The 27,023-nt window shown below is 42.1% G+C and overlaps 1 protein-coding gene across 2 annotated transcripts in view; it reads right to left on the bottom strand.

The window, feature by feature from the left end:
- LOC134488389 (tyrosine-protein kinase ZAP-70) overlaps positions 1–21,342 on the bottom strand; it is a 37,676-nt gene extending 16,334 nt beyond the window's left edge. For both annotated transcript variants that reach the window (XM_063290794.1, XM_063290795.1), the window contains exons 1-5: positions 21,194–21,342; positions 9,824–10,275; positions 4,650–4,810; positions 2,056–2,194; positions 332–413 (exon numbers count right to left, since the gene is read on the bottom strand). In XM_063290794.1, the coding sequence (XP_063146864.1) occupies positions 332–413; positions 2,056–2,194; positions 4,650–4,810; positions 9,824–10,225 (784 nt within the window). In that variant the 5' untranslated portion in view covers positions 10,226–10,275; positions 21,194–21,342. The remainder of the gene's footprint in view (positions 1–331; positions 414–2,055; positions 2,195–4,649; positions 4,811–9,823; positions 10,276–21,193) is intronic.
- Between the last annotated feature and the right edge of the window lie 5,681 nt (positions 21,343–27,023).

The raw sequence follows: 27,023 nt of genomic DNA, 5'->3' as shown, positions 1-27,023 counted from the left end.
CTTAGCCCAAATCCATCAGTATAGTTCTCCCCAAACTGGAGCCCTCCAGATGTGTGGGCAATCAACTCCCAGAATCCCTTAGCCAACATGACTTTTGCCCTTGCACTATGCTAGGGGAAGAAATTTGGGGAGTTGAAACTTATAATGCCTGGAGGGTGCTGGCTTGGAAAAACTCTTTGAGAGGATCCTTTCCTGCAGATTTTTTTTAAAAACCGTAATACAATCTTTAAAGAACATAGATTGCATGGTGACTAAAATGTGTATACAGGGAAGGAAATAACCAGACTTGCTGAGCATTTTCTCATGGGTAGGAAAGAAGGAAAAACCTTACCTGACTGCATTTCAGGATTTTGGGTGCTCTCCTTCAGATAATAGATAAGGCCATCTGGTTTGAGTCTGAGATACTCGACCAGCTAACGGAAGAATTTTGAAGGAAAAGATCATCAAGGAGGAGAGAGAGAAAGAGACCAGAAGACTGATGAACAAACAAGGTTTTTAGTTTAACTGTCTTTCTGGCATCTCCACTTGCTTGCATCCCTTTGGAGAAATTGGACAGGGAAATTAAGCATCTCAAAAAAGATATGTGGAAAAGTCAGGAATAGATTTTATCGTAACTTATTGGAGCAAAGCTGCCCATGGTGGATTCCATTTGGCCAATTACTATGATACAACCAACACAAAACCTACTCACTCACCTCAGTACAAAGAGATGGATCCTAGCTTCATTCCACTTCCAACAAGCTTTTTCTACCTACCAACCACTCTGTCTAGTAGGCTCACGGAAGCTCTCAAGAAAGGTACTGACCTCAGTGTTTGAGATAAATTAATAAAAGAGCAATTACATCAATATTTGGAAAGAGAGATTTTGTAATCCAAAAGTTTGTTGCTTTCTTTCTTTCCGGAATTAATTAGGAATCAAAGCCAAATTCTAATGGAAGTTGAGCCAGCTCAGAATGAGTCTGCAGATGAATGAAGATAGAGCAGTATAAGGCACAACAGGAAGTTGATGTGAGATGTGGGGGGTTGGGGTCAGTGGCATCTGCAGAGCAAGGTCAAAATGGGCAAGATGGCAGGTGGAGCAGCATGATCCAAGCCCCACCCCTTTTCTGCTTGTGTCAACCTCACATGCACAAAAGAGGGACAGGGCTTGGATTGCATCTTGCCCATTTTGACCCATCTATAGATGCCAGTGGTTAGAATGAAGGCAGCTGGATCCTCCAAGTTTCTGATGGCGTCGTTACTGGAAACTGCAAATTCAATGACACTGACTCTTCAGCACATCATGACCTACTGATCATGAGGGCGCAGCAGGGTGTAGATACAGGTAGCCCTCACTGACTGACTGCCTCATTCAGCAACAAGTTCAACGTTACAACAGTACTGAAAAAAGAACTTTACAATCAATACCTGCATTTACGACCTTTGCAGGTCCCTCAGTCGTGTGATCACCACTGCTGTCAGTATGCATTGTCCTGTGTGTGACCAGTCTACCTGTACAGCTTTCAGGATTTCCTGTCCCCCCTCCTTGTCTGCCATTCTGCCTGGTCTTTGCCTAAGAGATTGCTAAATGAGGTCACTTCCTTCTGCCTTTCCTCCCAGCCACACATAGACAAGGCACGTGCTTTTGGACTCTACTCCTGGTAGGATGTAGTTAGCTAAGCGCTAGGCTTTGCTTATCCCTTTAATGTATTTCCTATAAATAAATCTACTTTCTATTATAGTAATACAGCTGGCTTCACCAGTCCTTGCTCTGGTCAGATTCTTACTTTTGGGAATGTTCACACACACTCAGAGAATGTGCCAGCCGCCAACAGTCCTCAGGTTCTGAACTTCAAAATTGTACAGTACCTGGAGGAAACCAAGCTGCGTTGGAAGACAGGGAAGTAAATTCAACTAGCCTAGATCCAAACAGAGTTGACGGGAACAAATCTTTTGCTTGTACTAAGTACTTCCCACTGCCACAGAAAATGAAAGTTTAATTTAATTATTTATGTGCTAGAAGAGGAGGGATGACAATTGACACATGCACATGCTCATCCAAAACATTAAACTCACCTGCCATAGAGTATCAAACTTGGTTCCTTCTTCCACGGAGTATTTCCCTGATTTTCCTTGTCCTATTCGATAGTGATAAACGGTCTTTCCATACACAAGGGAAAGGGCATAGCTCCCTTCCTCTTTTCTTTGTCTCATCCTGATGGGAGAGGGAGATGAAGGTCAGAAACAGCTAAATTTCCACAAATTACCTGTATGACTCCCATGTAGCAACTTAAAACAGCACGAAGTAGGATTGGCAGTTCTATCAGCTTTCTCCTTTATGCAAATCTGTCACATTGATGTTTATCTGGATCCCTTTTTTGCCAATCTATCGGTATGTTGAACTTTAGAACTTCTTTTTTTAAAAAAGTTTAGACTAAAGTGTGCATTTTTGTACAGGTTTCTTCAAACAACACAATTTTGTTTTGCAGTTCTGCCTGTTACACTTAATTTTTTTTCAATTTCTCTATTATAATTTTTACATTATATTTCATCCATATATATATATATATATATACACACACACACACACACACACACACATACAATTCTGTCATTTTTTATCCATATATTCATATGTGTATGCATATGCACATGCCCTTTTTAATATAGATTTTCTCCTAATGTGGATGAACTGCTTTACAAAATTCAGAGGGCTGTAAATATATTTTCGGGCATTTCTTCTTTTTTACCCACCGAAAGGTTTTTGCCTGCCAGTGAGTATTGCGCACCAGTTGGTTACATCTACTTATTTCAGTTGTCGTTCCTGCCCCCTCCAAACAGTTAGGGTTATTGATTGATGGTTGATAGTTACCATTGCAAAATTATATACCCATGCATAGAAAGGATATTGCACCAATCAGTATCTCTGCAGCAGACAAAAATTGTTCAGACATGAGATTTTAATGCTAGCCTGCAGGAGATGAGATTCTAACATCATGGTGGGCAAAACAGGAACATTTTGGTTTATATCACTTTGAAAATATAAAGCTAGACACATTTCCATTTAAATGCAAACTTCATCCATTTCTCTCCCATCCCTAGGAAACACTGGGAGATTTTCCAGCAAGAGGAGATGTACAAGCCCACTTCAGATATGGGGACTCCTCACCTCAATTTTAATTTCCCATAAAATGCCTCTAGTCTCGGCCTATCGTTTGACTTTCTCAAAACACCTTGGGACTGTGTGCTCTCAGGATATCATGGATTGTTGACAAATTGAGCTTTATTGGAATTGCTAGGAAGACTATTGAGAAATTGCCATAAAACAATTTTTAGAAAGCCATGACCATTTTTAAAAAATGGTGATGTAAATAAATACAGTACAAACAGTAATTTTATCACAAGGAAGAGATGCATAGGTTCTCTATGAATCCTGGTAACTGATATTTTCAAAAAGCTAATGACAAAGCTGGCTTGGATATTGCCTGATACTGTATATTCCAGAATCCTGGAATACCATGGTTTTCTGTAATAGAAAATTCAGTTTCTTTTAAACAATCGAAATCTTTAATTTTAATGATTTTAATTGCCAAGAAACTATGATATGGTGAAATCTAGTTTTAAGGGATTATTTTGGTATCTTTCAACTGATGCAAATATATCCTTCAGACCAAACTATTTTATTGATTGCAGTTACACCATTTTTAATAAATATTGTTCCCAAACACAAAATCAGTCATTTACCACAAGGACAAAATAAATCCCTGATGAGTCTAATGGAATGGGATAGAATGATCTATTCAAAGAGGCACTCTCTGAACTAATTGGGTGTCCATTATTCATAAATATCCAATACACAATATGTAAAGGTGACTGATTTAAGCCTTTGGCTGTGTTTTACATCATCTGTGTGATGACATCATTACTCACAGTGAGATTTGATCTGTCGTGTGCAAATTTGCACTGAGCTCCAAAGTTCATTGCCCTGAGGTTTCACTATATTACCTTGCATGTGTTTTGATATTATGCTATAACATTTGCTATTATAGTAATGAAAATAGATCTTGACCCATAATTTTCTGGGTAAAATTTGCAACTCATCAAACAATGCTAGTAGATACACTGTGCTAAGCCACAGTTTGTTTTAACTATAGTTTGTGAAATAAACCATAATTGTCTGGGCTTATATAACATGGGAAACCATAAATCATGATTTACAAACTACAGTAGCTGCTTTTATACAACTTAGTAAATCAAACCAAAACAAAAAACACATTAAGGTTTTAACTGACTTGTGAATTCCAGGTTTTATCTGGTAGAAAAAGTAAGCAGGCAGCAAATAGCATCTACGATGTTGATTATAAACAGGAGGACAAATGAAGTAACGAAGCTGCAGATGTTTCAGCAAATTAAAATTATCAATGTCCAGGAGTCAACAAGCATTGGAAAAAAAATACAGAAGCTGCAAGTCAGGTTCTCTCTGAACATGGTCTCCCCAGATATCCTATATTGCAACCAGACTGAAAATGCAGCGCTTGTGCTAATAAAAGGCTGTTTAGCCAGAATGTGCAACTGTACAAACGTCTTGAATATGGGACTGCAAGTAGTGGGAAGAAAAATATTTCTCCAAAATTAAACCAGGCGTGTTTCCGGCATCCTTAAATGCTTACAGGAATTTCCCATCAGGCTGTGCTCCTGAGTACAGCCGGCTTTCAGCTTGCTCTCGGGAGATGGGGCCGTGATACCAAGGCATCTTCTCGTGAGCAGTGGTGGCCAACAGTTTCTCCACTTGTGGTGCTTGACTTATGATTGCTAGTTCAAGATTCTCTCCCTATAAAAGAAAGAACAGGGGAAGGGAAAGTATCTCTTCCATTACTGGGGAATTATCGAAACACTTGAGACAGGTAACAACTGACAAGGAACTTTGCTTTTTCCAGCCTAAACTGTAATTGGATAAATGGACAAAATTTAATCTAAGTAGTTTTTTTCCCCAGCAATCTGAATAAGAAAAATAAAGGGGGGGGGGGGCAATGTAGAAGAACATTTCAGTGCAACATTAGCTAATATACTCCCAACCCTAAACCTGGCAGTTTAATTTCTACAGTTTGTTGTTGTTTATTCGTTTAGTCGCTTCCGACTCTTCATGACTTCATGGACCAGCCCACGCCAGAGCTTCCTGTCGGTCGTCAACACCCCCAGCTCCCCCAGGGACGAGTCCGTCACCTCTAGAATATCATCCATCCATCCACCTTGCCCTTGGTCGGCCCCCCTTCCTTTTGCCCTCCACTCTCCCTAGCATCAGCATCTTCTCCAGGGTGTCCTGTCTTCTCATTATGTGGCCAAAATATTTCAGTTTTGCCTTTAATATCATTCCCTCCAGTGAGCAGTCTGGCTTTATTTCCTGGAGGATGGACTGGTTGGATCTTCTTGCAGTCCAAGGCACTCTCAGAATTTTCCTCCAACACCACAGTTCAAAAGCATCGATCTTCCTTCTCTCAGCCTTCCTTATGGTCCAGCTCTCGCAGCCATATGTTACTACGGGGAATACCATTGCTTTAACTATGCGGACCTTTGTTGTCAGTGTGATGTCTCTGCTCTTAACTATTTTATCGAGATTGGTCATTGCTCTTCTCCCAAGGATTAAGCGTCTTCTGATTTCCTGACTGCAGTCAGCATCTGCAGTAATCTTTGCACCGAGAAATACAAAGTCTTTCACTGCTTCTACATTTCCTCCCTCTATTTGCCAGTTATCAATCAAGCTGGTTACCATAATCTTGGTTTTCTTGAGGTTTAGCTGCAAGCCAGCTTTTGCACTTTCTTCTTTCACCTTCATCATAAGGCTCCTCAGTTCCTCTTTGCTTTCAGCCATCAAAGTGGTATCATCTGCATATCTGAGATTGTTAATGTTTCTTCCAGTGATTTTAACTCCAGCCTTCGATTCCTCAAGCCCAGCTTGTCGCATGATGTGTTCTGCGTACACGTTGAATAGGTAGGGTGAGAGTATACAGCCCTGCCGTACTCCTTTCCCAATCTTAAACCAGTCCGTTGTTCCATGGTCTGTTCTTACTGTTGCTACTTGGTCGTTATACAGATTCTTCAGGAGGCAGACAAGATGACTTGGTATCCCCATACCACTAAGAACTTGCCACAATTTGTTATGGTCCACACAGTCAAAGGCTTTAGAATAGTCAATAAAACAGAAATAGATGTTTTTCTGAAACTCCCTGGCTTTTTCCATTATCCAGCGGATATTGGCAATTTGGTCCCTAGTTCCTCTGCCTTTTCTAAACCCAGCTTGTACATCTGGCAATTCTCGCTCCATGAATTGCTGAAGTCTACCTTGCAGGATCTTGAGCATTACCTTACTGGCATGTGAAATGAGTGCCACTGTTCGATAGTTTGAACATTCTTTAGTGTTTCCCTTTTTTGGTATGGGGATATAAGTTGATTTTTTCCAGTCTGATGGCCATTCTTGTGTTTTCCAAATTTGCTGGCATATAGCATGCATTACCCTGACACCATCATCTTGCAAGATTTTGAACAGTTCAGCTGGGATGCCATCGTCTCCTGCTGCCTTGTTATTAGCAATGCTTCTTAAGGCCCACTCAACCTCACTCTTCAGGATGTCTGGCTCTAGCTCACTGACCACACCGTCAAAGCTATCCCCGATATTGTTATCCAGGTCTTCTGTATATTCTTGCCACCTTTTCTTGATCTCTTCTTCTTCTGTTAGGTCCTTGCCATCTTTGTTTTTGATCATACCCATTTTGGCCTGGAATTTACCTCCGATGTTTCTAATTTTCTGGAAGAGGTCTCTTGTCCTTCCTATTCTATTGTCTTCTTCCACTTCTGCGCATTGCTTGTTTAAAAATAATTCCTTATTCAGTTTAATTGAGTGCAAAGGGAGGAAAGGCTTCTTCTTCTTCTTCATCATCATCATCATCATCATCTCTTTAATAATCTCTTTAATAAATATTCTGGAACTATAAATTCCTCCTGAGAAAATAATAAATTGAGCGTTTTGGAATGGTTTGATTCTTCATTTTATGTCAATTTAGCTTTATGGGTTAGCAAAGTTTTATTTCATCTAACACATTCTAAGTTCCCTTTTTGTAAGTCAGTTTGATATGGTTCTGTGCTCTTACAGAACATTTTTTCTCCATTCAACTTAACTGGAAAAATGGCCAAATGTATTTTGCATTCTTACAGACCCTTTCCAAGCAACGTTTCTAATGCATCAACCGAATGCTGCCTGTTGCCCAAAATCTAGAACAGAACAGTAGAGTAGAGTAGAGTAGAGTAGAGTAGAGTAGAAGAATAGAGTTAATAGAATAGAATAGAATAGAATAGAATAGAATAGAATAGAATAGTAGAGTAGAAGAATAGAGTAGGAATAGAATAGTAGAGTAGAGTAGAGTAGAGTAGAGTAGAGTAGAGTAGAATAGAATAGAATAGAATAGAATAGAATAGAATAAACTTTAATTGTCATTCCACTATACACCATGCACATTAAAATGAAATTTCGTTGTAATTTGCTCACAAAAAAATTATTACTATAATATATAATATATATTCTTTACCATTCCCTAATCATTATCCCTAATAAATATCACGGTCCTACATACAACATGTATTGTACCACCATGAAATAAGAGGGGATTATTAAGAGTTCAGGAGTCTAATAGCCCAGGGGACAAAACTGTTACCTAATCTAGCTGTTCTACATCGAATGCAGCAGAACCTTTTCCCAGAGGGTAACAAGGAGAACAAGCCATAATGAGGGTGGGAGGGGTCACTGACAATATTTTGGGCTCTGGGCAGACATCGTGGATACGCTATATCCTGAATGGGAGGAACTGAAATCCCAATTATCCTCTCTGCTACCCTCACCACTCTCTGCACAGACTTCTTATCCAAGGCACTACAGCCTCCAAACATCAATCAAAAAGTACATCCATGGATATACTGTGGGGTGAAGAGGGAACAAATCTGCAGCAACTTCTTTCCTTGTCAGCCTCAAGACCTGGGTGTGCTTTAATGAAATGGGAGAAGGAGCAACAAATAGACAGCAGAAGCAATTATCAGTGAGACATAGGCTGACCATATTTCCTTGAGACAAAAACGGGACATTGGGATGGCAAAACGGGGCAGGGCTGGATCAGCAGGCAGGAACTTCACCGGTTTTCTCAGGCTGGGAATCTTCGGATTCCTTCATTTGCAAGAGGCAAGGCTGGGCTGGAGAGTCTAGTGAACGGTTGTCCCCAACAAGCCATTCCTCCTCTGGCTGTGCTTTTACGTTCTTTTCTTCCCGCCATTTCAAGGCAGGAGCCAATTGGCTCACCCTTTGATCACCACCTATCAGCTGATGCTGTTTTTTTCTTTTTAGGTTTCCCACCGGGTTGAGCTCTGCGGCTTTTTCCCCACCGTTTCTGCTGAACTCCCCCTCCTTCCCCTCAAAGTCAGACCGCATTCTGACAGGTTCGTGGGAACTTTCAATTTTTTAAGTAAGGTTTTTAAGAAAACGGGACAAAATGGACATTTATATTAAAATGATGGGATGGTCTGGAAATGTTAAAAAAACAGGACTGTCCCGTTCAAAACGGGACATACGGTCAGCCTAGTGAGACAGCTTGGAAGGAAGTGATCACTGATTTATTGTTGCAATCACCAAACCACCCAGCATTCTCTTGGAACATAGTACGGACAACAGGACGCTAACTCAGAAGTATGTGATACCATTACAGCTGAGCCTGGCAAATGCTGCCCCTCTGGAAGGATTCACTGGAAGGACTCACTCTAAATCTTTTAGATTTGGCTATCCGAAGTGGCTTGTAACAATTATTTCACTATTTTAATTGATTACTTGATCCTCATACGCAAACACAGCTCTTATTCATTAACACAGCCAAGCCTTTTTTCAATTTCAGAAGTCTGAAAAAAGACACAGTGGCTTTAATAAGTAGCAAAGAGGGGCTGAGCTTGCATGAGTTTCAAAGCGGTTGTTCAAAATCATTTTCAAAATGTGCATAGCTCCAAAGTATCTGTGTGTGTTTCTCTTGGTGAAGGAACTTTTTATCATCTTTGGTGGACTTGTGAAAAGGCCAAAAAATTTTGGGATCAAATATGTGCTAAGATTCAAAAGACAAAGTGGACTTACAGGAAAAAAAAACCAGAATTGTTTCTCTTGTGAGTGATGGAGAAGCAGCTCGAGAAACAACACGGGACTTTGCTTTTATACCTGATTACAGCAGCAAGAATTTTATATGCACAGAGATGGAAAGACCCACAAATGCCTACAGTGGAGGACTGGATTATCAAACTGATGGAGCTGGCCCAAATGGCCAAGTTAACAGTGCTGGTAAGAGAAAATACCGTGTCTGGATTTGTTTTTACTTGGTAACCACTTTCAGACTACTTGCTTGTTCAGAAAAAAACGAAGTTTTGATTTTGGGTTTTGATAATTAAATGGTTTGATTTGATAGAAACAAAGTTACTAAGGTTTAACTAATGGTAAGAGATAGTATTTGTAAATGCATTCATATCTGTATTGGAGAAGGTTGGAAATCACTTTCTGTTTCTGTTCTCCCTCTGTTCCACACTTTTATAGTTTTTCTTTTTTCTTTAGTTCTCTAGTCTATCTGTTCTATATTCTATATTTTGTATTTTAATTATATTCTGAAAACTAATAAAGTTATTTCGAAGTATGTGTGCGTGTACTGTACATAGAATATTATGTTTTTGTCATTAGGTTTTGGATTTTGTAAACCACCTAGAAGGGAATTTGTGCAGCATATAAACAGACATAAATTCGCTAATGAAAACGAAATCAAAATTATGCTCATACTTCCAAGTTCCATGTCTGCCGGACGTATTCGCGGACCATGTTCTCCCGGATGTTGTCGAAAATCCCTGGCTGGGGTTCCAGGCCATTTGGGCGGTTGCAAGGCTTCCGCAAAGTACAGCAAAGTCCATCTGCATCCTTCGAATAAAATTCACAGAGCTCTTCGGGGCCGCAGTGTGCCTTCCCTCCAGCGATGGCAAAGGTGCCGTTCATCTGACGCTCAATGGGATAATGGTAGAACTGGAGTTTGGACACCACAGAGAGGACAAAGCCCCCAAGATTGCGGAGGCACTGCCGCAGCAAAAATAGCCCATCGGACATCCCTGCCAGTTTGAGGTGGTCCTCGGCATCTGATCGGGAGATGCTGCCATAGTAGAAAGGCAAATGGGCAGCTGGATTGGGCATTTGGAGAGCGTTCCTGGTTCCACCACGATGGTGCCGTACTTAGGAGACGTCTAGGAGGAAAAAGCCAACAGCATGATTAACAAAAAGGGGAACGCATCACTGCCAAGACACCTCTCCTGAGTTTCCTTTAGACAAAATGATACAATCTTCAGAAACAGACTTGCTTGCAGAAAGATGGCAGTGGCAAGACAAGTCTGCTCTTGTCCATTCTTCTTCAATTATTTACCCCTTTTTTAAAAAGTAACATACTTCAGAGAGCAGCTGCTCTCAAAGAGAAGGCTAACTTAAGAAGGCTGGCTGACAGATGCACACAGGGGTTTTTGAGAGTCAAGGTCTCTGGCAAAAAGGTAAGATTAGAGATATTTCTATATTCTATATCCCTCCTCATACTTCCATTTGATGGACTCCAATGCACAAAACTAGAGAAGAGGAGGAGGAGGAGGAGGAGGAGGAGGAAATTCTATTGTCCTAATATGCAGTGAGAAAATGGTGGACAGGCTCAAATGACTACTCAGCTCCTAAGCCACTGAATGACTTCAAAGAACGGTTTAAGTGTGACCCGCTTGGGACCTGCACACTCTCGCCTCATCACCATCCGGTCCCAAAACCCAGAGTATTTTTTTTTCTTCTTCTTGTAGTCAAAGCAGCCATTTGTGACATTCTTGGGCAGGAAGTTGTGGCAGGAAACCCAGCCAGTGATGGCTGCAAGTAAACAGAGCAGGCAGATTGTGTCTTGGTGGGCGTCTGGGTCTTCCCCCCCCCCAAAGAAAAGTATTTGAACATGCTATTCACTGAAAATATTTTTGTTGGGCTGAGGGAATCCTCAGGCAAAAGCAAAGATGTAAAGATGCTTTAAAATCTCAGTAGTGAATTTTATTATTTGCCTTTTCATGGTTTTGGATGGTAAAATGTAAGACTGCCAGTTTAATCAAATGAGATTAAAACATGCCAGTTCTAACAACAGGCAAAGCTCAGAGCCAGAGCATTAACATAATCTTCCCTGTTTATACCCAGCCTCTTATATTTAAAGGCAGACCACTCTGTACATGGCGGTTCCATGCTGCAACTGCTGGATAGATATCTTCCATCCATTTAAATCCCTGTAAAGTAGTGGCTAGACTCCTTTGAATAAAAGCCCTGTACAGACATAGAGAGACCTCTGCTGTATTGGCACAAGCGTCCATCTTGCCCTAAGTTTCTTTCTCCAGCAGTGGCCAGCCCAGAATACTCTTTAGAATTTCCCAAATTGTTGGAGGCAAAAGCTCCCCCTTGCTTTATTCTAAATGCCAGAAGTAGACTGACATTGACACTGCAAGTTCTATCCAGCTAATATATCCAAGGGAATGAGCTTCGTGCATCTCACCAGTTATTTGCCACTCACTATACTGGGCAAGCAATTTTGTTTCCCCAGTCCAAATCTATGGCTAATTGGCTTCTCATGTGCAAATATATTGGGAAAAGAAAAAAGAAAATAAGGTCCCCCTCAATTTACTTGCTCATATTCCACTTACATTCTACCTACTCCACTGTTTTCCATGTATTCTATTCCACATATTTCACCTATGGTGGCTTAAAGAAGCAACGTTATCAGTTGCAGTAAAGCTGTAGTTGATCAACAACAGTCATTGAGGAATAGTTGAAAGCACTGGGAATGTTTAGCTTGCCAAATTAAAACTCCCCAACAAACATTTATCCAGCTTCATCCTCAAGTCCCCCATGCCATGGCTCAGACACGCCCTGGTAACACTTTTGTACAACTTTATTTATGACTTCATTCATTCATTCATTCATTCTTATTTGGACATGGACTGACTCCAACTGACTCTGTCACCATCAATCACCATCATATCATCAATACTTTGTCACCATCATACCACCAGCCTATAGTTGAGACAACTTAAAGTCATCTGTTTCAGTTTTAAATAGTCTTCTCCCAATGTAAGTTTTACCACAGGCACAATCTAGGACACTTCATTAACAATGTGGTTGATGACATTCCAGCTCCTAATGGCCACTATAGGATCCTCTGGGCACAACATCTGCTCTCCAGTCACTAGGCATGGCCATTTTTGGCTTGGGACCCAAGAGAGACTGGATGCTGGATTGCCACAGAGGTACCTTACTGTGTAACAGGAAGGACACATTGCTCTCTGGCCTTGTTGCAGATGGTGATTAAGGTTCAGCCCTAAGGCAGCAAATTTTAGGCCACAGTCATAGAGCTATAGAGTTGGAAATTATCCCAAGGATCATCTAGTCCAACCTTTAGTAATGGACAAGAAAACCAGTTAGAATCACAGGATTACGGAGATGGAAGGGACTATCTCATCTAGTCCAACCCTCTGCAGAATGCAGGAAAACCATATTTGAGAAGTGGTTGTCCAGCCTTTTCTGAAAATCCTTCAGAGGGAAAGAACGCACAACTTTTATGGTTGTACAGATCTTTCAACCAGGAAGTTTTTCCTGATATTTAAATGAACTTGAGACAGCCGCAAATTATACCCATTATTTCTGGTCCTAGTTTCTGTGGCTATGGAAAAGAGTTCTCGACCATGTCCCTTGTAGCTTCCCTTTATGTAGCTGAACATGGCTAGCCATCTTCCCTCACTCTTCTTTTTTCCAGACTGAACTTCTGAAAGTTTACAGGTTCCTCGGTCCTGGCTTAAAAAGCCTCTAAGTCCACTCTGGAGCCAAAAAGAGATTAAATTTGTCTGTCCTTACCAAAGGCATTAAAATTCAGGGTAATTCAACTGGAAGGTCATCGCTTAGATAGATTTTATAAAAAAGCCATTTTAAAAAGTTTTCTATGCAAGGCTCTGCCCTAAACTCTAAGTTACTAAACATTAAGGAGACAAAATTACTCTGAAAATTAACTGTGGGGTTAGACTGTGAAAATCTCATGAACATCGACTGACCATGCTTGGAGAAAGGATGCTGGAGGCTCCATTTGTAGCAGAGCATCTGTTTTGCCTGCAAATGGTCCCAGGTTCAATCCTCACATTCTGCACATGGGTAAGGGAAATTTTCTCTCCTCAGTCCCCAGAGAACTGTTGCTGCAATTCAATTCTTGACAATCTTAATTCAGTGGATGCTGCCTTACACAGAATAAGGCTTCCTGTTTTCTGGATCAAATCAACGCTGAGGACTGGAAACATGTTTTATCTTTAGAAGAAAGGCTGTAGTTTTGTTGTAGAGCCCTTGGACTGCATTCACAATGTGCCAAGTTTCATCCTTGACAGCTTCAGTTAGAGTTCAGAAAATCTGCTATCTAAAAATCCTGGAGAGTTATTGCACATCAGTAGGGACAATTCGGAATTAAGTGGGTGAAAGATAGAATGGACCTGTTCTCCACCACAGTGGAGTCTCACTGGCTCTTCACATATCCATGCATCCGTGAGGATACCCAAACAAACCGGTCCATCCTCACTTTGCTAAGTATAGGGGTTAAGATAGAAGTCATAGGAAAGTCCTCACAGTACAAGGAGGCAACACAGGTAAGCTGGTGTCAATATCAGAACCCATGCTGGATTTATTTACTTATTTATTTATTTACATTTCAAATTTCTGTCAACAGCCCATCTCCCCCCAAAAGGGGGACTCTGGGCAGTTGACAACAAAATAAACAATTTAAAACCATAAAACCTAATTTACAATGCAAACTATCATTATAAATAGATAGGCAGAAGATCCATTGTGGCGAAAAGCTCTCATTCGATGGGGAGGTCACTACAGCGCCAGCCACCCCCAGGAAGAGCTGTTGCCCTTCCCATCCCAGGCAAGGTGGCAGAACCAGGTTTTCAAATTCTTCCGGAAGGCCGGGAACAAAGGTGCCTGCCTCACCTCCAGGAGCAAGATGTTCCAAGGGGCGGGCGCCACTGCAGAGAAGGCTCGCCTCCTGGACCCCACTAGATGGAATTCCCTAGTTGATGGGGTCCGTAGCATGCCTTCTCTGCTTGACCGGGTGGGACGGGAAGATGTAATGGGATGAGACAGTCCCTCAGGTAACCTGGCCCCATGCCATGTAGGGCTTTCAAGGTGATAACCAACACCTTGAATTGGACCCGGAAGCAGACCGGCACCCAGTGCAGCTTGCGCAGGAGTGGTGTCACATGTGCCGATCTAGAGGCACCAATAACTACCCGCACGGCCGCATTCTGGACCAGTTGAAGCTTCCGGATACTCTTCAAGGGTAGCCCCATGTAGAGCACATTGCAATTAGAGGGGGAGTTTTAAACACCATCAGGGAGGACTCTGATTAGAAGACATTTGTTAAACATTGTGATGGCTGGCAGCTAAAATAAAATAACAAAATAAAATAACTGTGAGGTGAGGGATTGGTGGTTGAACTTGGGTCATTAGTTTTAGTAAAAACCCAAAATGGGCTGGTAAACCTGAGTTGGATTTGTTTGTGGGCAGGTGTTTTATGTCAGTCTAGTTTTCTGCTGACTCAAGGAGGATGGAGAGAACCGTAACTTGATAGTTGAGAAAGTTTTTTAAAAAATGGTTTGGACCCTACCTGAAAAAGAACACTGAAAAAGAGGTACCACTGTGGGACCTTTCTACTTAATGCAGAAAGCTTTCAGTGGAACTGACGATGACAGAAGAGAAGAAAATCAAAGGTTTACCTGCCAGGAAGAAAACCCAGCAGACAATGAGCTGCCCATCTCATTGATGGAGCGATGCTGGCCAGTATAACCTTAAGCCCTTTCTTAACTCTAGATAGAAATAGTTTTAGCATTTATTTATTTATTTATATTTCATATTTCATCACCGCCCATCTTACTCAAGAATGACTCTGGGCAGTTCACAATAAAATTAAAATAACTACAGATTAAAATATAATAAAAACAGAATTCTTCATATAAAATATAAAATATAAAATCCAAGATGGCAAATCAAAAGATCTTAATTTAAATATGTATAATTCCCCAGGGCCTCTTCAGGGCACTAACCACCCCCACAATTGATTGCCCCTTGCCCCCCACCCCAAGCAAGATGGCAGAGCCAGGTCTTAACTCCCTTTCAGAAGGCCGGGAGAACGGGGCCTGCCTCATCTCTGGGGGTAACGTATTACGCAGGGCGGGGGCCACGGCAGAGAAGGCTCTCTTCCTGGACCCCGCCAATTGGCACTCTCTCATGGACAGGGTCCGTAACATGCCCTCTTTGCCTGATCAGGTGGGACAGGTCAATGTAATTTAGAAACACAGAGGGGCATATATGCTACATACACACCCATGTTAAGCTTGGATCACAATATATTGTAAAGGTATGTGGGATTGACCTTGGGAGATAGGAAGAAGAGTTGCAGCCTAGAATATGGTCTGGTAAATGAAATCTGAGTCTGAAGCAGGAAGGGTGGGGAAAGCATCTCAGAAGGGACCCTCCCCTAGTTCTCAGGAGAGTAAAAGCAAGGGACAGGAGGGGTACTTTCAGATTTGCAAGATTCTGTTAATGCAACCTTACAATAAAGATAGGGTTAGTCATCAAAGTCGTGCTTCTTGTCTGGACTACCTGGAAGGGCTAACATATATACATTTACATGTGTTGTATGTTGGAGTTCAAAAACAAAAAGTCTCCCTGGTACTTTTGGAAATTATTAGTCAGCAAAGGAAACTTGATATATGAAACAATTAGTGAGGCTTGAAGCCAGGAACGTGAATCTCTTGACTTTTCTGAAAAGGTTGCTTGAAATTGCTTCTTACTGGCCTTTAAGTGGATAAAGCAGGAAAAAATATGGAAAGTGGTGTGGTCCCCCATTTCCATCAGCTCTCTTGAACTGTGAATTTAACCTGTCATGAAGGATCTAACTTGAGAGTTTCTGTTGCTCAGAAGCAGAGCATAAGGTCTCAGTTTAAAAAGGTAGAGCAGCCTTTCTCAACTCTTTGATCCTGGAGGAACCCTTGAAATATTCTTCAGGCCTCGGGGAGCCCCTGCACATTCAGGCTCAAATATGGGCCAGAAGTTACAAAATTATGATATTTGTTTCACATGTAGGCCTGTATATATGCCTTAACAGTGTTCTTAAACTACCTTGTCGTGGTGCTGGAGCTTGAGCATCTCAGTGATGCCATGAGCTAAACCGTGAAGGGCCACCCAAGACGGGAAGGTCATGACAGAGAGGTCAGACTAAATGCGATCCCTGGGGAAGGTAATGGCAACCCACCCCAGTATTCTTGCCGTGAAAACTAAATGGATCAGTACAACCAGAGATATGTCGGTATACCATCGGAAGATGAGACCCCCAGGTCGGAAGATGGTCAAAATGCTACTGGGGAGGAACAGAGGATGAGTTCAACTAGCCCCAGACGTGATGACGCAGCTAGCTCAAAGCCGAAAGGACGGCTAGCGGCCGACGGTGCTGGTGGTGAACGGCGAATCCGATGTTCTAAGGATCAACACACCATTGGAACCTGGAATGTAAGATCTATGAGCCAGGGCAAATTGGATGTGGTTATTGGGGAGATGTCAAGATTAAAGATAGACATTTTGGGCGCCAGTGAACTGAAATGGACTGGAATGGGCCACTTCACATCAAATGACCACCAGATCTACTACTGTGGACAAGAGGAGCACAGAAGAAATGGAGTAGCCTTCATAATTAATAGTAAAGTGGCTAAAGCAGTGCTTGGATACAATCCAAAAAATGATAGAATGATCTCAATTCGAATTCAGGGCAAGCCACCTAACATCACAGTGATCCAAATATACACCCCAACCACAGATGCTGAAGAAGCTGAGGTAGAGCAGTTCTATGAGGATCTGCAGCACCTACTGGACAACACGCCTAAAAGAGATGTTATTTTCATCATGGGAGACTGGAATGCTAAGGTGGGCAGTCAGATGACACCTGGAATTACAGGTAAGCATGGCCTGGGAAAACAAAACGAAGCAGGACATAGGCTGATAGAATTTTGCCAAGACAACTCACTCTGCGTAACAAACACTCTCTTCCAACAACCTAAGAGATGGCTTTATACATGGACCTCACCAGATGGACAACACCGAAATCAGATTGACTACATCCTTTGCAGCCAAAGGTGGCGGACGTCTATACAGTCAGTAAAAACAAGACCTGGAGCTGACTGTAGTTCAGATCATGAACTTCTTATTGCACAATTTAGGATCAGACTAAAGAGATTAGGGAAGACCCACAGATCAGCTAGATATGAGCTCACTAATATTCCTAAGGAATATGCAGTGGAGGTGAAGAATCAATTTAAGGGACTGGACTTAGTAGATAGGGTCCCGGAAGAACTCTGGACAGAAGTTCGCAACATTGTTCAGGAGGTGGCAACAAAATACATCCCAAAGAAAGAGAAAACCAAGAAGGCAAAATGGCTGTCTGCTGAGACACTAGAAGTAGCCCAAGAAAGAAGGAAGGCAAAAGGCAACAGTGATAGGGGGAGATGTGCCCAATTAAATGCAAAATTCCAGAGGTTAGCCAGAAGAGATAAGGAATTATTTTTAAACAAGCAATGCGCGGAAGTGGAAGAAGACAATAGAATAGGAAGGACAAGAGACCTCTTCCAGAAAATTAGAAACATTGGAGGTAAATTCCAGGCCAAAATGGGTATGATCAAAAACAAAGATGGCAAGGACCTAACAGAAGAAGAAGAGATCAAGAAAAGGTGGCAAGAATATACGGAAGACCTGTATAGGAAGGATAACAATAGCGGGGATAGCTTTGATGGTGTGGTCAGTGAGCTAGAGCCAGACATCCTGAAGAGTGAGGTTGAGTGGGCCTTAAGAAGCATTGCTAATAACAAGGCAGCAGGAGACGACGGCATCCCAGCTGAACTGTTCAAAATCTTGCAAGATGATGCTGTCAGGGTAATGCATGCTATATGCCAGCAAATTTGGAAAACACAAGAATGGCCATCAGACTGGAAAAAATCAACTTATATCCCCATACCAAAAAAGGGAAACACTAAAGAATGTTCAAACTATCGAACAGTGGCACTCATTTCACATGCCAGTAAGGTAATGCTCAAGATCCTGCAAGGTAGACTTCAGCAATTCATGGAGCGAGAATTGCCGGCTGTACAAGCTGGGTTTAGAAAAGGCAGAGGAACTCAGGACCAAATTGCCAATATCCACTGGATAATGGAAAAAGCCAGGGAGTTTCAGAAAACATCTATTTCTGTTTTATTGACTATTCTAAAGCCTTTGACTGTGTGGACCATAACAAATTGTGGCATGTTCTTAGTGGTATGGGGATACCAAGTCATCTTGTATGCCTCCTGAAGAATCTGTATAACGACCAAGTAGCAACAGTAAGAACAGACCACGGAACAACGGACTGGTTTAAGATTGGGAAAGGAGTATGGCAGGGCTGTATACTCTCACCCTACCTATTCAACTTGTACGCAGAACACATCATGTGACAAGCTGGGCTTGAGGAATCGAAGGCTGGAGTTAAAATCACTGGAAGAAACATTAACAATCTCAGATATGCAGATGATACCACTTTGATGGCTGAAAGCGAAGAGGAACTGAGGAGCCTTATGATGAAGGTGAAAGAAGAAAGTGCAAAAGCTGGCTTGCAGCTAAACCTCAAGAAAACCAAGATTATGGTAACCAGCTTGATTGATAACTGGCAAATAGAGGGAGGAAATGTAGAAGCAGTGAAAGACTTTGTATTTCTCGGTGCGAAGATTACTGCAGATGCTGACTGCAGTCAGGAAATCAGAAGACGCTTAATCCTTGGGAGAAGAGCAATGACCAATCTCGATAAAATAGTTAAGAGCAGAGACATCACACTGACAACAAAGGTCCGCATAGTTAAAGCAATGGTGTTGTCATGAGTAAGGCTGGCGAGCAGGGGGCTCCCATCCAGGCTGTAAAGCGCATGCGTAGCACTGAGGAATTAGGTAGCCATTCCAAGAGACACCGATCGGGCCCGCCTTAACCTTTGGGGTTTATATGTCTGGGTTTTTCCCACGCTTCTTCAGTTTGTTAGGATTTCCCTGTTATGTAGCAACAATAAAACACTAGGGACCTGTTCCTTGTCTCAGCGTGGTTCCTGGCTGTTAGGACAGGTGTTCCCCATAGTAACATATGGCTGCGAGAGCTGGACCATAAGGAAGGCTGAGAGAAGGAAGATCGATGCTTTTGAACTGTGGTGTTGGAGGAAAATTCTGAGAGTGCCTTGGACTGCAAGAAGATCAAACCAGTCCATACTCCAGGAAATAAAGCCAGACTGCTCACTGGAGGGAATGATATTAAAGGCAAAACTGAAATACTTTGGCCACATAATGAGAAGACAGGACACCCTGGAGAAGATGCTGATGCTAGGGAGAGTGGAGGGCAAAAGGAAGAGGGGCCGACCAAGGACAAGTTGGATGGATGATATTCTAGAGGTGATGGACTCGTCCCTGGGGGAGCTGGGGGTGTTGACGACTGAGAGGAAGCTCTGGCGTGGGCTGGTCCATGAAGTCACGAAGAGTCGGAAGCGACTAAACAAATAAACAACAACAAACTAAAAATAAAGAATGAAACTTACCTGTTTGATGTGAAGTTGCCCAAATTTGAAATATTTTTTAAAATAAGTCGTGATCTCCCAGGAAACCCCTAGGGACCTCTTGCGGAACCTGAGGGTGCCACGAAACCCTGGCTGAGAAACCCTGCTCTGGAGAGTTGTTGTGTACACAGGGGAAACTACACCAAGCTCTCCTGATCAAGAATCCAACTTGCCATTAGCAATTTCCTGAATTCTGAACTAGGTGAATCTGTGGGGCCCGGCTGAAGTTCGCCACAAAAGAATGATTGCTATGCTGGATGAGGCCTTTCCTGACTTTATGGTTTATTTTTCAAGTCACTGTAGCCCCAACTTCCCTCCAAGCTAAACAGGTAACAAAACTTAACAGAATTTATTCAACTTGAGTCTATCCTTAGATGGTGTTGGAAGAAATGAGAAAAGACAGCTTTGTCACTGGGGTACAGCTAAGGATGATTTAAGCCTATCTTACTCATGGGATGGGGACGAGATGAAGGTCACAGAGACACAGCAGATAAAAGGGGTTGCCTTCCCTGAGAAAGGTGAAATAGCTACCAGAAAATTCAACCTTTTGGGAAAAAAAACACATTTAGAAATTTTAGACAACTCAAATAGAGCAGTTTCTAAAATTTACACCGTTTGTGTAGCATACAAAACAAACCCTGAAAGAAATTTGGGAGGCAGAAACCATAGATCAACCAAGGCAGGAAATAATACGGCAGAAAAATACTTTTCTGAACTGTTCCTAAGAAATTAAGGAGTTAAGGAGAATTCTTCACTTATACATGGCGCTACACTCCTGCTCAAAAAGCTACAGAATCACACATTCCCCAATCTTTTGGAAAGGCTACGGACAAAAAGGAACTTCTTTACATCTTTACATTCCCGTAGGTGGGAATGCCCTAAAAGAAAAGTCTTTTAGAATAAGATAAGTGAAATAGTTAACTATATTAACTCCGAGCCATTTGTAGCACAAGTAAAATTGATAAATTTGATAAATAAATAAATAAAATTATGTTTGCTGTTAATCTGTTCCAGGCTCAGTTTAAGAACTATAACTATATCAAAACACAGTTTAACTACTCTGTTGACAGCAGCTAGACTGACAATAGCTCACTCTTGGAAATCAAACTTCCCCATCACTTGACAGATAGTTAAATAAACTATGGCACACAGTACCTATGGAAAAATTAACACATAAAATGGGGTGCATTAACGAATATGCAGACCCCCCACACACACAATTTTTAAGCTTTGTGGCATCCTCTTAACAGTGCAAAATGGAAAAGAAATAAAGGGGTTGCTACAGCATGATTAAGCCATGGCTTGGGGCAAGCGAAGAAAGACCCTTGATCAGTACAATGTCCCTTGCCAAAGTTACCAGTGACAGAGAATTCAAGCTCTGATTTTGGAACAGAAACAGAATGGAAGTTAAGCAGCCGTTGCACTTTTGCTTCAACTCCGGATAATCTTACCTGATTCAGAGAATGGGGAGATGGAATAGGCCTTCCTTCAGACTTTTTCTTCTTCTCACAAAACAAATAAATAAAGAACATGCAATTAAAGGCCTTCTCTGTCCCACAGCAGAACAGCAGGCGTTTGGGTGCCCAAGCAGTTAGAGACATGTGGGCAGAACGGGGCTGCTTACCCTGAAAAACCAAACTGCACTTCTGACGTCACTGAGAGGCTTTGCTTTGAAGTGAGAACCTGGTTTCCTCCTTACTAAAGCAGGAAAGTTGAAAGGAGCACATTTAAATAAACATACACGGAATTCATGATGCTTTGAAGAACACAGCGTCACCCTAGAACATGTTTGTCACTTTCTTCAACAACAGGGCATCGGTGCTTTTTCAGAGCTGCTCAGCAGGCTGAAATTCAACTGATGGAGCCATTTCTATCCTGCGTGCTCTGAAAAATGACCAGTGTTTGTTCCTGACTGCCAGATGACTATGGAAGGCACAACAGCTCAGATGTTTGAATATGTGTGTTTGGCAGCTATTCCTAACAGTAAGGATTACTCTTCACTCAAATTCCCTTACTTCTTAAAAAAAGGACAAAAACCCTTGCTTCAAAAAAAAAAACATTGTACAACTTATGCAGATTTTGAAATGGTTGGAGGATGGGTTAGAATAGGGACTGATACGGATGCACAACATCATATAAATAAGGTAGATCTTTATGCATTATTAAGATACAGGGGACTAGACTAGTGGATTTATACTTAGATGTAGTACAAAACTGGGCTAAGCCAATGCTTCATAAACCACAACTGGCTAGGTTTTGCAGAACCTATTAAGGCAAACAATGGTTTACAAACCATGGTTGTTGAATTCATATAGAACACTAATCCAAAACCAGACAAGCCACATTATGGTTAAGTATGTTGTACAAACTCACCTACAGTTATGGATTCAGTTATAGCACTAAACCATAGTTTAATCATGATTTGTTGAACAAGCTAAGTGGCCTAGTTCAGGCATAATATCAAGTTTTATAAGCCACAATGGCTGGATTACAGTAACATAATCTATTAAACCTAAATTAAATCAACAACATTATAGCTTTGTGTAATGAGTAAATAGTTTTCTAACAGCAGGTAAACACTGAACATCAGCAGAGATGGGAATCCTGAGATTTATTGACTATGTGCCATCAGATTATTGCCGATTCTTAGTGACCACATAGATAGATTTTCTCCATGACGATCTGCCCATAAACTGGTCTTTCAGGTCGACACTGTAACTGAACCTATCCCTCTTGCTCCTGGTTGTCCTTTCCTTCCTTCCACCTTTCCCAGCACTAGGTCTTCGCACAATGTGTCTGAAGTAAGACAGTTTGAGCCTCGTCATCTATGCCTTGAATGAGAACTCTGGGTTGATCTGTTTGATCATCCATTGGTTTGTTTTCTTGGCTGTCCACGATATTCTCAGGAGTTTTCTCCAACTCCAAAGTTCAAAAGTGTCAATTCTCTTTTTATCCTGCTTCTTCAAAGTCCAACCTTCACTTCCATAGAGTGTCGCAGGGAATAACATGGCTTGTACAGTTCTGATCTTTGTAGATACAGACACATCAGAGCATCTGAATGTCTTTTCCAAGGCCTTCGTGGCTGCTCTACCGAGTGCTGGTCTGCAGTGTACTTCTTGACTGCTTGTTCCTTTGCTGTTGATGGTGGATCCTAAAAGGCAGAAGGTATCCACCACTTCGGTATCTTCATTGTCAGTTCTAAGGCAGGTTGTTCTCCCTGTTGTCATTAGTTTAGTCTTCTTTATATTTAATTTTAGTCCCATTTTTTTCACTATGCTCCTTGACTTTTATTACTAGAGCTTTTGGATCCTTTGCATTTTCATCTATCAGAGTAGTGTCATCAACATAGCACAGGTTATTGATGTGTCTTCCTTCAGTTTTAAAACCATGCTCATCTTCTTCCGATCCAGTTTCCCTTGATATAAATTCAACATATAGGTTGAATAAATAAGGGAAGAGTATACAGCCTTGTCGCACTCCTTTGCCAACTTGTCCCACTCCTTGCCAACTCCTGGAGCCAGTCTGCTTTACCATGTTCTTTCCATACTGTGGTTTTCTGACCTGTATATAAGTTACACATGAGGGCAATGAGATGTTCTGGGATTCTCATCTCTTTTTTAGCACATTCCACAGCTTGACAACATTGGCACAATCAAAGGCCTTTCTATAACCAATGAAGCACATAGTGACTATTTTTTCTGGTATTCTTTGGCTTTCTCGATTATCCAACATGCATCAGCAATAATGTTTTACATTCTCTGGCCTTTTCTAAAGCCAGCTTGAACATCTGGCATCTCTTTTTCCATTTAGGGCTCTAATCTGTGTTGGATGATCCTAAGCATAGCTGCAGCATATCCAAAGATGCCAGATAAAGGCCTAGCAGCAGGTGCAGTTGTGGGATTAATCCTGGCTGTTCAAGAAGGAAGGAAGCATAGCGTATTATTCAGATGTAGCCTGTCTGGAAGGGTCCTGCATAAATCCAGAAACTGAGTCCAATTTGGTTATCAGGTTAAGCCCAGCCACATCAGGAATTTCTGGCTGGGGGACAGGATCATTTTCAATCAGATTGGGGAAAACAACTAAAATGATAGCAAAAGGATTGCAGAAGGAAAGGAAAGGAAAGGAAAGGAAAGGAAAGGAAAGGAAAGGAAAGGAAAGGAAAGGAAAGGAACGGGTTGGATGGATCAAGAAGAAAATGCAAGTACTGTACAGTTTCAGAAGATCCAGGATTTAGATTTTTAAAATCCCTCTTTGGGCTACTACAGGGAGTATGCTGCCTCTCTTTGACCTGACATATTGGTAAGTACAGTATATGTAAACACTTCCAACTCCCTTTCAAAAGAACTACAGTATGACATTTTTACCTTCTTCACTTTGAAAGAGAAACAGGCAAAATTGCAGGCCTGGCATTTGTCTTTCTGTTTCCCTAATAGCCAGGAACAAGAGGCTTCTCATCTCTTCCCTCCACCTTGCCCCACTAGCAGTGCCACAACTCGGCCAAGGAGCCACCCTTCTAAACTCCCATTATGTCTTTTGCAGGATAGCATCAGAGTGAAGCATTATGGGAAAGAAGACCAGCAGATGCAGGACTTTTGGCTCTTCTGGAAAGGAAAGAGGCCAATCTAACCCAAATCAGGGAAGGCTGGGTTTTTTGTTTGCTTTAAAGATGCTTGTTCTGCAGGAAGTTCCAGATGTACTATATTAATTTAAGACAGCAGGCAGGCCCACCACCCCCAACCCATCCAAAAGTTGGCTACCAAATTGTAAGTTGTTAATATTACGGTAGATAGAAATCATTAACTCTGTACAGAGTGTTTAGGTTTGTGCAACAATTCAGATTGTTAAAAATCTAGGAGCTACATTCACACAACATGCAAATTTTAATCTGTTTTAACTATGGTTAGTTTTTTTGTAAGCTACGGTGCTGTGTGAGCCTAGTTAAGTTTAGAATCATTAAATGTATTGTGCACACCCCAGAAGTAAGTTCTCAAGTTGGAGGAGCTTAACTCATAATGGGGCCTAGTGGTCAAAACAGGCCTATGTGTGCAAATGCATTTTCCAACACACATTAAGGCTTAATTCTTCCACCTGCACTTAAACATAAAGTAGCCACAACACACAAAGCAAAGGTTTGGTTCCACCTTCCTTTCCTGTGTCAACTCTCACACTAGAGTTTAATAGCTGTTAATTTGTCTAAGCCTCACATTAGAAGCCTCAAGATCCCCCCCCTGGGGGGGTTGAATAACTGTTTAACGGTGGGTAGCACCATAGGTTAGGCCTTAGATATAGTGCAAATTACCCAAAATTGGGTAAAAGTGGTTTTTCTTTGGGTAACAACACACAAACCCATTACCCAATCACAACAGGGACTTTTAAATTGACTTAAAGTGTTTTACCTACATTGGGTAAAAAGGACTTTCTGATAAGCGGTTTTGAGTAATGAAGGAAAAAGATTGGGAAGCACTGGTGTACAGTAAAGGTAGTCCTCAATTAATGACTGCAACCGGGAGTGCTGATATTGCGGTCGTTGAGCGAAGCTGTTAAGTGAGACGACACGTGACTGCTTCACTCAACGACCGCAATATCAGCACTCCTGGTTTCAGTCGTTAAGTGATCTCGCAGGTCATTAAACGGACAGAGTCCCAGGTAAGGAGCGTGGGGTGCCTGGGGAGGTGGGTGGGAATGACCCTGGGAGGCCCAGCGCAGGCCGCGCGCAAGTGTGTCTCTGCTCAGGGGCTGAGAATCCTGCCTGGATCTTGGCTCCCTCATCTCTGGGGCTGTTTAAAGAGCAACCTGCCGAAGGATTCCTGCTCCATGCAAATAGGTATGAAGGATTTAGCTAAATCCTTTGTGCCTGCTTGCACGGAGCAGGAATCTGGGAGGATTTCACAGACAACCGGGAGGCACCCCGTGCTCCCTACCTCTCCACTCAGGCCCCTCCCCCTCCTAGGAGCTCCAAAGAGGGCTTTGCGCTGTGAAGAAGGGAAAAAGAGCCGAGAAAAGCAGCCTCTTCTTCCTCTTCTTTGCAGCGCATAGCTGGCCCTGCCCCCTCCTAGGAGCTCCAAAGAGTTCTGTCCCTTCCACTTGCAACCTTCCCTACTGGCTTCCCCACTGACTTCCTGGGGAAGCCAGCAGAGAAGATTGCAAATGGCAATCATGTGATTGTGGGGTGCTTGGCAGCCGGTCGTAAATGCAAGCCAGCTGCCAAGCACCTCAAATGCAGTCATGTGACTGCAGGTGGGTGGGGTGACATTTCACAACAGCCAGAAGTGCTTTACAGGCCGTAAAGCACCCTTTCCAAAGCTGTCATAACTTTGAATTATTGTTAAGCGACCAGTCGTTAAGTGAGGACTATCTGTATATTCAACACTTTCTTGAGATGTAAACTCACAGGTCTTGAGCCTATGCCTCACAAGTTCTGACATTAATGAAACCAGTGCTATAGTGCCTCCTAGTGGTCAGTAGTGTATATAACCACGGTCAGGATAGAAATATAACCACTGTGAGAAGACAGGACACCCTGGAGAAGATGCTGATGCTAGGAAGAGTGGAGGGCAAAAGGAAGAGGGGCCGACCAAGGGCAAGGTGGATGGATGATATTCTAGAGGTGACGGACTCGTCCCTGGGGGAGCTGGGGGTGTTGACGACCGACAGGAAGCTCTGGCGTGGGCTGGTCCATGAAGTCACGAAGAGTCGGAAGCGACTAAACGAATAAACAACAACAACAACAACATCCTTTAAGTGAGCCCATAAAACCTGGCTCCATCTCCAGGCCCTGAGCTAGAGTGAGTGGTAGACCCCTTGTGACCCCGTTGTTCTGAAGTTTTGTGTTTTTCTCCAAACTTTCCGTGCTTCTATTGTTTTCTATTGTGGTATCCTGTAATCCGCCCTGAGTTGTGCAGATTGGGGTGGCTGACAAATTAATTAAGAAAGTAGCTAACTAAACAGCATTTCTGTGCCGCACTATTCTCAGAGCAGCAAACAGAGAAAAAATGGAGAATTAAAAACAATACAACAATAATCAGCAATATATATTATAACAGCATTGACCAACAGTGGTAGATATCAAAATAACACCACCACCCCCAAATGTACTCTCCTAAAGCCACATGTTTTTAGTTCTTTAAGTTAAATAATGAGTGGAAACTGATCAGGGAAGATGAAATTCTTATCTGTGACGGCAAATGTTCCGTAAGAGGCACCAACATTGAGAAGGGAATCTTTTCTGAGAGGTTGGCTGACTCACAAATTATTTTAAACAGGAAAAAATAATAAAGACAC

This window comes from Candoia aspera, chromosome 1, assembly GCF_035149785.1.
Source record: "Candoia aspera isolate rCanAsp1 chromosome 1, rCanAsp1.hap2, whole genome shotgun sequence".
NCBI lineage: Eukaryota > Metazoa > Chordata > Lepidosauria > Squamata > Boidae > Candoia > Candoia aspera.
The sequence above is the reverse complement of the archived record's forward strand: the minus strand, read 5'-3'. Positions and strand labels throughout refer to the sequence as shown.